This window comes from Lycorma delicatula, chromosome 1, assembly GCF_047948215.1.
Source record: "Lycorma delicatula isolate Av1 chromosome 1, ASM4794821v1, whole genome shotgun sequence".
In the NCBI taxonomy this organism is placed as follows: Eukaryota; Metazoa; Arthropoda; class Insecta; order Hemiptera; family Fulgoridae; genus Lycorma; species Lycorma delicatula.
Window position 1 is genome coordinate 289,670,312 of NC_134455.1, and position 15,334 is coordinate 289,685,645.

General features: G+C 31.4%; 1 protein-coding gene across 1 annotated transcript in view; it reads right to left on the reverse strand.

Annotated features, from left to right (window-relative positions):
- Positions 1-14,204: 14,204 nt before the first annotated feature.
- Positions 14,205-15,334, reverse strand: part of LOC142317846 (dynein regulatory complex protein 10-like) — a 28,697-nt gene continuing 27,567 nt past the window's right edge. The window contains exons 5-6 of the mRNA XM_075354395.1: positions 14,955-15,084; positions 14,205-14,408 (exon numbers count right to left, since the gene is read on the reverse strand). Coding sequence (XP_075210510.1) covers positions 14,205-14,408; positions 14,955-15,084 — 334 coding nt within the window. The remainder of the gene's footprint in view (positions 14,409-14,954; positions 15,085-15,334) is intronic.

Genomic DNA, 15,334 nt, shown 5'->3' on the forward strand with positions numbered 1-15,334 from the left:
CTGATATTTTTGATGTCTTTTCCAGGTTTTTTCTTTCTAGCCGGCGGAATATTAAACGATTTTCATAAAACTTTGTAAGGACGTGTAAACCGAATAGAGTGAGATTCCTATCGATTTTCGAGCGAATTGGTTGACTGGAACTAGAAATATAGGCAAAAAACTGATATTTTTGATGCCTTTTCCAGGTTTTTCTTTCTAGCGCCGCAATATTTGACCGATTTTGATAAAACTTTGTGAGGACGTGTGAACCGCATAGAGTGAGATTCCTATCGATTTTCGAGCGAATCGGTTGACTGGAACTAATAATATAGGAAAAAAACTGATATTTTTGATGCCTTTTCCAGGTTTTTCTTTCTAGCGGGCGCAATATTTGACCGATTTTGATAAAACTTTGTAAGGACGTGTAAACCGAATAGGGTGAGATTTTTATCGATTTTCGAGCCAATCGGTTGACTGGAACTAATATTATAGGCAAAAAACTGATATTTTTGATGCCTTTTCCAGGTTTTTCTTTCTAGCGGGCGCAATATTTGACCGATTTTGATAAAACTTTGTAAGGTCGTGTAAACCGAATAGAGTGAGATTCCTATCGATTTTGGAGCGAATCGGTTGACTGGAACTAATATTATAGGAAAAAAACTGATATTTTTGATGCCTTTTCCAGGTTTTTCTTTCTAGCGGGCGCAATATTTGACCGATTTTGATAAAAGTTTGTAAGGACGTGTAAACCGAATAGAGTGAGATTCCTATCGATTTTCGAGCGAATCGGTTCGTTGGAAATAGATATATAGGCCAAAAACTGATATTTTTTATGTCTTTTCCAGGTTTTTTAAACTATACTATAGTCAGTTGAAAAGATAACTGTAAACAACATGTTAATAACCCAAACAGTTAAACTTATCATAGGAAATGATGCATGCCTGTTCCAAGCACTTGCTTTTCACTTATTCAGTGATGAAGAATGATGCCAGGAGGTACAAAACACAGTCGTTTCGTACGTGGCTGATCAATGAATTGACTTTACTCATATGCCTTACAAATCTTCAAATGGTGACAACTTTCCAACTTGTGAGGAATACGTATGCGAAGTGTCCATTCAGTCTATGGTGGTTATTGCGAATTAGTTGCAGATAGTAAGATTTTTCCATTTTTATTTATTTGAAGTTTATTACAACTGTAATCTTTATTGCAAATTTGGTACTGACACATTGCCCGTAAAAATATTCTTACTGGGAATATTAATAGTGGTCATTTCAATGTACACTTGCCTGATTTAGAAGACAACATTTCACAAAATTCTTCTTCAACTATTTCTGTTAGAAATAATAAAAAACATTGTGCGAGGTTCACGGACAGAACAAGAAATAATCAAGTCAAAAAAAGAAGCAAAAAAGTATGTAAAAATCAACCCAGAAGGTAATAGAATAGCTGTGAAAAAGTATCAACAAAATCATTCAGAGGTCCATAGAGCTGCAGTAGTAGCCTATCAAAATAGGCATCCAGAAGTACATAGAGCTGCTGCAGCTACATATCAAAGCAATCATGCTGAAGTTCATAGAGCATCCCAAAATCAATATGAGTGCAAGATTCCAGGAATTCGTACAGAAAATCGTTTACGCCCATGGAAAAATAAAAGACTGTCTGGTTTGGTTTACGATCCTAATATAGATTATAAAAATTACATTGGAATTATGTCTGAAAAATGTCAATTTTATTATGCTCTTAAATGGAAAGATGAAACACTTGGCATGTGTTGCAGTTCTGGAAAAGTACATCTAGAAACTTTGAAACCACCACCTAAACCATTATGTACCTTATTAAATGGCGATCACCCTGACCGTGGCCACTTTATTGACCGTAGTAGAAAATATAATGGTTGTTTTCAGATGATAACTTTTGGTGCTAAGCAGATTGTTGAAGAAGGTTTTATGCCAACTTTTAAAGTGCAAGGCCAAGTTTACCATTTATGGCAGTTCGATACACATTCTCAGGAAGAGGCTAAATTTTTGCAAATATATATTGTTGGTGAAGATGAAAAAGAAGTTAAACTTAGATGCTCTAACTATCCAGAAGTCAAACAAGGATTGGTGAAACAGTTGCATGATATGCTCCATAAAGAAAATAAGTACATAAGAGACTTGAACTACCATGGATAAAGTACCACAGAATTGTGAAAAATTTCAAGTGGTGATTCGCTCAGACAGAAAACCTGCAAATGCTCGCAGAGGTTGTTATAATGCTGCGACATCTAACGAAGGAGCTTTAGTAATAGTTAGACAGCAGTTTGAAAAACTAGATATTGTTATTCAAGGTCACAATAATCGACTGGAATGTATCAGTGGACTTCATTGATCTTACAACGCACTATAATATCCACTTTTGTTTTGTTATGGAGAAGACAGTTATTCTATAGATAATTTTCAATGTGACCCAACAACAAAAGTTCCTTTGAGTAAGTCAGTATCTGCTGCCTTTTTTTATGCATACAGAATCATGATAAGAGAAGGAGAAAATATTCATTTGCTACGTTATGGTGTTTTATTTAATCAGTATTTAGTCGATATGTATGCCAAAATAGAAACTGAAAGATTAAATTTCATAAGATGCAATCAAAAAAAGCTTAGGGCAAAAACTATATCCATTTAAAAGATGCAATAGACGTTCAAGCAAATCAACTAGGTAAAGTCGTGATTTTGCCATCATCTTTCACAGGAGGTCCAAGATATATGCACGAACAAGCTCACGATGGACTGACGTATGTTTAACATTATGGCAGTTTGGATTTATTCATAACTTTTACATGAAATCCCAAATGGAGAGAAATTAAAGAAGCATTATTACATGGGCAAAAGCATTATCATTGCCCAGATATCATTGCCCAGATATCATTGCAAGAGTTTTTAATTGTAGAGGTAAAGAGTTAATGGAGTTAATTGTAGAGTTTAGTAAAATGAGAACTTTTTGGAAGTGTGAAATGCTTTATGCGTTCAATTGAATGGCAGAAACGAGGCCTACCACATGCTCATATTTACTCTGGTTACAAAATAGAATTAGAACAAATATGATAGATAAGTTCGTGTATGCTGAAATTCCAAGTCCAGATATGGATCCACTATTACATGAGATAGTGAGAGCCAACATGATGCATGGACCGTGTGGGCTTTTGAATAAAAATTCGCCTTGCATGAAAGGCTGTGTCTGTACCAAGCGTTATCCAGCAAAGCTACTTCACAAAACTCAAAAAGGCAAGGATTGTTATCCAAAATATAGCAAACAAACAACAGTTTTAAAGTAAACATTAATTCAATGGATTTAGACAACAGATGGGTTGTCCCATACAACCCCGTATTATTATGAACTTTTAATGTACACATCACTGTTGAAATAAACTAGTTCAGTTAAATGTATAAAGTACATATGTAAGTACATCAATAAGGGCAGTGATCAAGCAGCTTTTGGTTTGGAGAAAAATTCTGACATTGATGAAATAAAAATATATGAATGTGGTCGATATATCAGTAGTTCAGAAGCAGTCTGGAAAATTTTAGGATTTCCAATTCATGATAGATATCCAACCATAACTCACCTAGACATTCACCTGGAAAACAGACAACGTGTGTACTTTACAACAGATAACATGATGCAGAGGCTATCTAATCTACCTAAAACAGATGATTTTGTGAAAAACCTTCTTTATTCTCAAGTACCTTCTTACTATACTTGGCAGAACAATAAATTTATTCGCTGTAACTGGTGAGAGGGTGTAGAAGGTTGGCAAGGAATCAAAAAGGACCCAGCTTTGGGAAGAGTATATACTACTTACCCTAATAATGTAGAATGTTATCATCTTCGTCTTCTCCTACATCAAGTTAGAGGACCAACAGCATACAAACACTTAAAAATTGTAAATAATATTGAGGATCCAACATTTAAAGCTGCATGCAAGGCACATGGATTATTATAAGATGACCAACAATGGTACTTTACCTTAGCAGAAGCTGCACTATGCCGTTCACCTTACAAAATTTGAGAATTTTTTTGTGTAATGTTGATATTTTGTCATTTGTCAGATGCATTAATTATTTGGAATAAGTACAAAGATAATATTTCAGAGGAAAATAAGCACCAGTACTTTAGACAACATATGGAAAATAATGTAACAGAAGATGTTTAATATTACTTTAAGATTTTGTTTTAAATTTAGGTGGTCAAAATTTAAAAGAATATGGCTTACCAGTACTATTAAGACTTGGTGGAATTTTGACAAACAGAGAATATTTGAGGGAAACCAATTATAATGTTATGGCTTTGAATGAGTTTGTGTCTGGTAATGAACCAACTTTGACAGATGAACAACGTTCTGTCTACAATAAAGTTATACACAGCATTGAATCAAATTCAGGAGGTGTATTCTTTTTAGGTGCTTCTGATAGAACAGGGAAAACTTTCTTGACTAATGTTCTTTTTGTTAAAGTAAGAAGCACTCACGGCATTGCTTTGGCTGTTGCATCATCTGGCATTGCTGCTATGCTATTAAGTGGAGGAAAGACTGCTCATTCGGCTTTCAAACTACCACTTAATTTCGAAACTCCTACATGCAACATCAGTAAACAGTCTAATATGGCAAAGGTTTTACAAGAATGTAAATTAATTATTTGGGATGAGTGTCCACACAAGAAAGGGATTGAAGTTCTAAATAACTGTCTCAAAGATCTCAGAAACTCAAATACACTCATGGGAGGAGTTACTGTCCTTTTAACTGGAGATTTTCGTCAAACTCTACCAGTAGTGCCTAGTGGAACTTGAGCCAACGATGTAGAGGCATGTATCAAGACTTCATATCTGTAGCCTTATATAGTAAAACTCTCTCTTACTAAAAATATGAGAGTGCACCTAAAAGGAGACAATACTGCTGGACAGTTTTCTGAGCTTCTTTTAAAAATAGGAGATGGCAAATTTCCTGAATCTGAAGGAAAAATTACTTTACTTGCATCATTAGGTACAGTAGTAAGTACTTTAAAAGAGCTCATAGATAGAATATATCTGGATATTTGAAACCTCAGAAAAAAATCTATGGACTGACTATGTGAGAGAGCCATTTTCACTTCAAAAAGGGTTTAGTTGTGTTCCACCTCTTATTGGAGTGTTATTTTTACAAAATGTTAAAAACTAGCGAACGGGTGGGAGGATTTTGAAAATTCAAAGTGCTACGTTTTCATGGCGGCGGGGCAGATCGATCTTATGTTTGTTTTTTATTTTTATCACGCTTGCCCGTGCCACGGAGATATATGTATAAGTATTGTTTTTTTTAATAATTTTATATCAGTCAATACGATGTGTTTGGATGGTGAAGACGACGATTTCATGTGCCTGAACAAATTAGATTATAGGGGAGATTTGGATTTTGGAAAAGATACATTTCCTCATCCAGAATTAAAATAAACAGTGTCACTTTGGATTTGGTGTTTGGAGAGTGAAGTTAATACCTGGTAAGGTTCGGTTCAAAGGAGCATGCTGTGTTCCAAATGTAGGTGAACATAGAAATACAAACTACGAAGCTCTTTGTGGCTATAATGTAATTTGGATACCACGTTCCCATGGTTCAGTACCAGAAGATGCCTTGCCTGCAGGAATCTCATGAATTAATTATGTATGTTGGAAGAGTGAAGTATAATGGAGTTTCTGGCAATTTGGAAGATATAAAGATCTAATGATATATGTTACATTTCATTTGAGGGACAAGAGATACTGTACACTTCGATTATGAAGTGTTATAGTAAAATTATTTACCACTGTTTTATTGTAAAATTAATAGTGTTCAAAAATTCTATTTTAATGTAATATTTTACAAATTTTATTTTGCTCTCGACTCAAGAGAAAATTGTAAATTAATAGCATGATTATACTTCCAAATAATAAACTTTAATAAATTTAATAATATCCTTAACTTATTAAACTACTTAACATACTTAACTATACTTAACTTTAATAATATACTTAAAACTTTAATAATATAACTTTGTGTCATAATATTATTACAAATTACTTGCCTTTTGGAGCTAATTATTCACTGAGGTTTTTGGTAGCAGTGGTGTTAGCAGCACCTTTATTAAAGATTAATAAACTCTAAGTACATAATTAAATAAGATATTCAACCATTTTATGCTCAATGTGAAGAATATCTCAACTGTTATGATATGTGCTGAAGTTATAATTTTATATGTGTTTAGTATGCCAATGCAATGGTTCTGCCAGTATGTTTAGCAAGTTTGTCTGGAGTCTGTCTATATACACACAAACTTGCTAGACATATTCCATTATCTAATTTGTGTCTGGTTTGGGTATTTTGAAATGTGATTTCAGTTTAAATGGTAAGTAGTAGTTTAGGAAATAAATTTTAATGTACAATTTCAGCCTAAAAAAGATAACTCAAATATGCGTATTACAGTACAATACACATATATGTTATTAGATAACAAGTATACAGAAAAACTCAGTCTACCCCCCAATACTTCAAAAATATGAAGTATTTAATAACAAAATACACCATGATTTGTTGTATATTTTTTTGTGTTGCAGTTTTTTTTCTGACTTTCAAAAGATCTAAGAGGTGTGTGTATGTGCGTGCGCATGTGGACGTGATTAAAAAATTACAATTGAGTCCCCCTGTCGTTTAGTCATTTATTGTGAATTTTGTGTGTGGATTATCTGAACATTATAAATTTGCCAAAATTCTACTTTGATCTTTTTTAAACTTAAGCCAAGTTTAATAAGAAAAAAATTATTTATATGCACCCCTCATTTGGGGTGCATATAAATAAATTTTTCACACTACATGTTATTTTATACTGGTCATTTTAAACATTCTCCATATTAACATATTTTACAAAATATAGGCATTATTGCTTATAATTATGCACGTATAATGTAACCAAACTTTAACTATGCTCACTTCGCTCGCTAACCTTGACTAATTAATAGTAATGCTTTAATTATTGAAATAATAAATAATTACAATAATAATTGGTGAATTTATTATTTAAATAATCAAAACATTACTGTTAATTAGTCAAGGTTAGCAAGCGTTGATTAAGTTTGATTAAATTATTTATAATTTCTCTGTAAATACCCACCAATATGGAAGAATTCTGCCTCTATTGTAATTTCTTTTTGAAAATAAGAACTCTTTGTATTTCTACCATCATTCCTGGACCACCAATCTTTTTTGGGTATTTTAATTAATGATTAGTACACACAACTCTCTCAGGTACATTTTCCAATCCGTTCACTTGATATTACCTATGCTCACTTTGCTCACTAACCTTGACTAATATGTTTAAAATGACATATAAAACAGCTTGTTAGTGTATTTTCTCGACTAATATGTTTAGAATGACATATAAAACAGCTTGTTAGTGTATTTTCTCTAATGTCTTGTTCATCAGTTATTATATAGTGTGTTTTCTCTGATGCTTTATTCATCAATTACTATAAAACATACTATTATTACGTATTTTTATGTGTAAAGTAGGAGAGTGCAAAACAAAAAAGTACCCTAGACCAAGTTGGATGACTACAGTATAGTACCAACTCACCACTTGCTACCACTTACCTTTGCATTGTAGAGATTGTTCAATGTACCTCATCTGTACTGAAGATTTTTTATCATTTATTTGAAAATGATAAAACAATGAAAATAATCTTAAGACATTTGATGAAATGATAAATTTTATTTTACGTTGTCTACCAGAAAACTATAATTTATAATTTCCTTGTGTTGCGTGATTTGAGGTCGAGATTGTTGAAGAAAGTATTGGAGAAAAATAAACTCTTGCATGTTCTTAGTGTTTATTTTCTGATGTTTTTATTTAGAGGTATTTAATTTTTTTGATTTTTTTTTTACTTCTAGAAACTAAATAAATCAACATTTGTAAACGGCATAATTTTCTTTCTTTATTTATTGTTAAAAACTAACAAAATGTAATTAAAAATATTAACATTAAGTATCTAATGTTTGTTTTTATATTTCCTATTTTGTTTGTATACTTTATTTCCAAAACCTAAGGTCAGTCTACATTTTTTTAACAGTTTCTTTAATATGTCAATCCAGTTAGTGTGTATTATTAAATACAACCATTTAATATCACTCAACAACATAAAAAAAAATCCTTTTCGGCATTCCAGAAGGTGGAGGTAGATTTCACTGGTGCTAAGTAGGGGGATAAAAAAGATTTCCACCTTAAAGTTAAGAAAAACTTCAAATTTACTCCATCTTATCATCTCCATCAAATTAACCCCCAACTTACAATTCATACAACATTTTGGTCATACCTTGCCATAAGGGTTGGTTATATAAAAAATAGTTTCAGACAAAAGTTTTAGGTAATGTTTTAGAGGACTAATGACCACCTTAAACAGATTCGATAGTGTGCGTATTAAGGTAGGAATAGTTTTTTCGAAACCCCATTTTTTCCACCCCCTGGGCCTATGGTTGGTTGTATAAAAAAACTTTACTTAGTTAAGTTTTAGGCCTTTATCTAAAGAATAGTAAGAACTTTAAATGAATTCGATATTTTACTTAATAAAAAAGTTGTAGATATAATTTGTTTTTTTTCGACAAAGGCACCCCACTCCACCCCCTTGGTCTGATTTTGCCCATTTACAAACTCAATTGAGATTTTGGGTAGAGTTATTTTTAGGGAAAAATTTGAAAGTGAAACAACTGGAGCAAAATTAGGGCATTTATCATGTCCACAAGAAAGTGAAATATATAAGCTTTTAAGCTCACAGTGGTTTTGGGGTCTGGGGGATGTGAAATATGAAGATATGTCAAAATTTGTCTTCCGCAAGTCAAATCATGGTACCAATTACAATAGGTAGCTTTCTTATGAAATCTACCTAAAAGACGAAAAGAATTAAGTCCATTTGTTTACAAGTCAAAAAAAGTCAATGTACCAAAAGATTAATCTACCATAGAGGAAAACATGCATCTTACTTGCAGCAACATTTTCACATACACTTTTGCATTCTGAGTCTGATGAGATGAACTATCTCATACATCTGTAATTTAGATATTGATTTAAGAGAAGAAATCAATCTTTGTTGTCCTTAACTATTGGCGTTGAAGATTCCTCAAAATAGTCTATTTCTAATAACCAGTTTAGACTTATGGGTATTGTGTTACTAGTGGAATAATATCTTCAATTGTAACTGTGGGCTTCCTCATGATTAGCACTGTTTTGTGCTGTGGTTCTAGCAAAATAATTAATAGCAATTTTTCTGACTCGCAAAATATTTTAAATATGGGTATATTACATTCTGTTACAGGTATAGTAACACATATTATATTGTTAGATTGAAACTTACAAAAGTAACTTTCCTTAATTATTATATAAAAATTTAATTTATTATATATATTGTCGCCAAATGGCTTCGACGGCACGTAACTTTGCTCATAGCTTTGCGGGGGCTCTGAAAAGGGCCGTTTTTTGGCGTTAGCTCTGAGAAGAGCTGTTGGGTCCGAAAGCTGGTCTCCGGCGCGAAGTCTGGGAGTCGGCTGAGCCATTGAAGTACAACCGGGCTTTCCTTTTTGCGGCAGTTGGGTCCCCACTACAGCGTGGCAGTGGTGGCCTCCAGAGCCCCGCAGTGTCAGGTCAGCGTCGGTCGTCCTTCGCCAGTGCGGCCGAGGCGGTTCTCCCTGAGCATACATGCTTGGCCGGCTCCTGCTGCTGAGTCCGCCGCGACCAGGGTGATTGAAGCCCGGCGAGCTGGAGCTGTAGGGAAGGTTACTTCCGCATCGAGCGGCTCCCTTGGCGAGCCGGCCAGGTCTGCTGCTCCGGTGGGGATGTTGGCATCCGCCGGGAGGTCCCATGTTGAGCCGACCAGGGAACTTCTTCTTCTTCAGGTGGACACTTCTTCTTCTTCGTGCACACTCTTATATAGGAGCCTGAGAGTGGTGGGGCTGCAGCGCTGCTATGGTGGGATTAATGCTTATGAGTTCATCCGTATACTGTATGCTTACTCACATTGTTGCTACCGTTATCGTCCGCCGATATTAAATTAGACATATATGTGGTAACAATATAAAATTTAATGTCTGCGAGTCTGTTACTCCTTCATGGATCAGGTAAAAACTACCCAACCAATTGGGCTAAAATTTTTCATGAATCTAGTTTTTATACCAGGAAAGAACTTAGGTGTGTTACCTTATTTCAAAGTGTTTCACCATTTGAAGATAGTTCCCATTGTAATGGCTTGCAGTAACAATCCGGTTATGTGTTCCTTGTCAATATTCATCAACTTTACTATAATGATTTTAAAATTGATTTTAAAACCAATATAAAAACCACTGGTAAAATCAATTCAGAAACCACTTGCTGCATTTGAAAATTAAATTTTTTACAAAAAGATCTATGTCTTTTGTAATATCATGTTTGGTTATCAAGAAAAGTAGCTTTAAATATGCAGTGGTGCACTGTGCAGGAGCTCAACCAATCCAGCCATTGCCATGTTACTATGTGTGTGACACACACTCAGTTGTTAAAAAATGAGAAGTACAGTCATCTCCTCTTGGTGTGACATTTTTGTATGGTTTCGTTTTGTTAACGTTTTTGTATGGTTGTACCATCCTGACCTCATAGGGGAAGACACCCACCATGTGACAGTTGAGGTCACCACACCACCTCCCTCCATACCGAGCCCTTTTATTTATTTGGGGTTTACCGGAGATCATCTTCAAAACCTTGGCAAAAGGCATCTCTCAGCCTTGTTCTTGCCTCAGTCTATTATCCTAAAAAACAACAAAACTTAAACAAAACATATGTTAGTCTCCAGCTGTAACTGCTACTTTTTAGATGGAAGTCATCTACTCTGAAACCCTTACACTTCAGATCACTTAAACATTTAAATTTTGTGCTGACCAGATGGGTTGTAATGAAGAAGTTATAATACAATAATAGTTTTAATTTTAGAAATTGAGTTTTGAAATTGAAATAGACAGAAATTTTAGAAACAAATTCAAAAGGCTTTAATTGTTCGTTTACAGTATTATTCTTGGAATCCTGAGAATATGAACATTCTGTTTGTTTTCATTTATATTATGTTGTTCAAACATTGATGAAAATTTTTCTGTATAAAATCTTATCACTTTTCCGATCCAGTTTGTGTTTTGTTTCAAATTTAAATTTAACTTATCAAATTTGTGTTTAATTTTAATAGATGTTATTTAGATAAATTTTTTCAGAATTAAATTTTCTACACAGTGAACTAGAAATTTTTGCTTGCTTATTGCTAAATCAACGAAGTTATTTTATTACAAACTTAAAAAAGTGTATTTTCTGACTAAACTTTTTGTGTTTTACTCCAACTTTTTTTTAAACCTAAGTGTGATAAAGAGGTTTGTGACCACTTTTATTCAGTTTCTTAGATCAATACCCATAGGGAAGAACCAAATTTACCCTTCAATTTGTCCCCCAAAAATTTTAGTACGGTTTAATTTCACAGAAGGAGCAGAAAGCAGGGCTACATGTTTCGCGAGCCAAAAATCTCACTAATGTGGTTTTCTGACCTATGTTTATATGAACTTGTTTTTTATCTTTGGCTATAAAATCATCTCCAGAGAGATTGCCGTCCAGTTTTGGAATCACCTGTATGTAATATGAACCTGCATATTTCTTAGCTAAAATAATAAAGTATATAGAATAAAAATGAATCTAACCCATTAACGTAATGTAAAAAGTTGTTACAAAGTAATAAATTAATTATATTATACTGGAGTTAATTATAACACAATAATGGTAAGTTATGATATCAGAAACATGTATTCTATATACTAATTGACAAGGCAATAGAAATAATAAAAAATATTTTAAATAAAACCCCCCCCAGAATACACCACCAATGCATTAATCATTATTATGAGAAATATTTGTCTTCAAAATTGCTTTGATTATGAGAATAATTGTTTTGAATATAATTTGGTTTTGAAAATAAAATAACTTATGACATATTAAAACAATATTATTGTGGATAAGATATGCAGATAGTTGTCATATAATTCAATTATAAATAATGAAAAATTTATAGCTTTAAATTAATTTAATTATAATAAGAATTTAAAATTTACAATCAAAATGGAAAATAATAGAAAAATATATTGTTTTAGGTATAAGATTGAAATAAACAAAATAACTGAAATATCAGTTCATAGAAATAATATCCACAACAAATAATATTATATTTAAATTCTAACCATCCATGGTCACAGAAAATTAAAACATGTAAAAACATGCTATTTAGAGCAATTCATTATACAAAAAAAAAAAAACAGTAAATATAAGCTCAAAAAACAAATAGTAATGGTGTAATTACAGAAAAAATTCTAAAAAAACAGAATAAAAAATATAATATAAAAAGATAACATAAAAAATTAATAATAGTTTATACCTAAAATACAGTCACACAAATAAAATTATTAACGTTAATAATTATTACTACTTCTTAATTATTAAGAAAAAATTATTAATTTATATGATAAAAAGGCATATAAACCAAATAATCGCATTATAAAATATTTACAAAATAACAATAAAAATAATAGAGAGGAATAAAAAAAAAAGAAGAGGTATATCTAACGTGTAGCTTACCACCTGTTAGAATGTAAAAATAGTAGTACAAATTGCAAAAAATAATATACAAATTTTGAAAAAAATGAACATACTCAAGAAATATTTAATTTATAAATATAAAGAAAAATGTAACTTGATAAACCACCAGATTAAAGATGAAAATGTAATTAAAAACTTAATAAAAATACAGTCTTTATTCTAATGTCTAAAGGAAAATATTAACTTTTAAAGATTAACTCATTTCAGTACTGGACAGCAAAACTTACCTGTACACTTGTAATATTCTTCAAAATATAAGACATAATTTTGAATAAAATGACAAACAATTAAAAGAATATATTTTAACGTTGTAGAGTAGAATATAATACCAACTGAAGATGTGGGATAACTTGAAAACTTATTGGGAATTAATATGGGAAGTTTAAATTATCTAATTACTTTGTTTGGTGGTCTATATTTCAGAGAATATTTTATATATATATATATATACTTTTGTATTAAATTACTTTGTTCATACAATGACATTTCACTAATTAGCCCAACTAAATTCAGTGAATTTCCCTATTAACATAATTTAAAAAAATTTATTTTGTTTACAATAATGTATATAAAAGAAACAGATCTTTGTTTCTAAATAATTTATACTAAAAAATGGGTTTTCTTTACCAAACTTTTTAATTTAAATCTATTGTGTATTAACAAATTAGCTCTACATTGGATAGCTTATTAATATGAATAATTAGCTTTTGTTATTTTCAAACGAGGAGATGACATGATGATTTATCATCATTACTAGCATTATATGTAATTATTTTCTTTTAGGAATGAAGAACTCAAGGAAAGTAGTAGAGAGAGAGAGAGAGAGAGAGAGAGAGAGAGAGAGAGAGAGAGAGAGAGAGAGAGAGAGAGAGTGAGGATGCTCCAGGAAATGTTGACTATATTTAACGAACTGATGCAGAACATCAAAATAGACAAAAAATTTATAAAATAGTAAGCTTAAAAATTTCAAAATGCTGGCCATTAACATTTGTTAATCATTAATAGATGCATAAATATTAGTTTTATTGAATTATGTTGTAATTAGATAAAATCTTAAGCTTTTTAATATGAACTAAACGACTACTCATTTGTTGCAGTCTGACAATTTTGTGCCTATTTTCACTTCCTTCACTAATTGAATTAAAAATAATTATTTGTAATTTCTGTTATTTGTAACATTATTAAGATATAAATTTTTATTGAAAAAAAAAAAAAACAAAATAGCAGACTGGAAAATTAGGCAAGATTCAGCATTTGTCTATATGAACCTTTTTTGGTTTATTTGGTTGTACTGAACAGTCCCTTAGGATTGGTGAGTATCTCCTGGAATACCTGTGTGTGTATTTATTTTAATTGCAGTCATTATTTTTTACCTAAATAAAAAGGAAGTCTTTTACATTCACTATAAAGGTAATAATCAAAATATATTGATAAATTTTTATTTAAATTAAAAATGAGCATTTATAAAAATATTGATTTTTTTTAAGGATTATACTTACAGCATTATGTGAATGTATATACATACATATTTTTTATTTTTTATTTCTTTTTCCCCTTTTTTCCTTTTCCTTTTTTCTTTCCCTTTGCTCTACGCTCAAGACACTTTCGAAACCACCTTTGGATTTTACGACATGCTATTTTTCTTCTTATATGATCCAGTTTATCTTCAAATATTCTTTTGTCATACACTTCTTTCTCTTGCATTAAGCTGTTATATTCAATTTCTTGTTCATCAAATCTTTCCTGTAAATTTATTTAGTTATTTAGTAATTAAGTACCGATGGCTGGTACAGTATCATTTGAAATAGATATTGAGGCATGTTATTTGATTGTTATCATAACAGTGCAATTTACGTGTTCTTTTATAATCATCAGTAACTTAAATAAATTGTCAATTAAAACTAATGAAAAATGTTATAATTTTAAATGGTTCTTTTGCTGAGTTGAAGCAGTTTATAAAACTGATTATTTCTTAAAAGAATGAGTAATTATTAATTTATTGGTTTACACTGTACAAACCTTCCATATTTCATGGTTATGGAGTGAATTAATGTGTATATTTCCCATTCCCCAACAAAGCTGTCACTTGACAGTCACTCATTACCACAAAAAAACATATAAACTCTACAATATTAACTTTCAGAGCCAAAATGTCTAAAAGAGGCATGGAATGTTAAACTTGTAAGTTATGAAACTGGTTTTACATTTAGTTAAAAAAAAAAATCTTCATCTTTTTATTATATATGTTTTAGCATGTTTTATGTAAATGTAAAATAATTTTTTACTTACTTGTAATTGTTCCAATTCAACTTTTTCTTCTTCTAACTGTGCTGTTAATTCTTCCTTTTGTCTATGCCTGTCACCTATATCAGTATCATATTGTTCCAGTAGTGCTACAAGTTGTGATTCAACCTTGTATCTGTAGAGGGAAAAATATTTTTATTTATAAAAAATATTGTTGTTCCATTCAAATTAATAATAGCCTGATTATTACTCAGGTGGTATTCATAAAAACATTTTAATAACCAGACACCAAAGGGATGATCTTTCATTTGAATAAACAGAAAAATTAAATTGCATTTAGTACTTCCTTTGAAGGTGTTAAGGTAAGTGATGCAGAAAAGACAAAAATAACTACTTCAAATGGGTTTAAAAAAGTTGAATTCTAC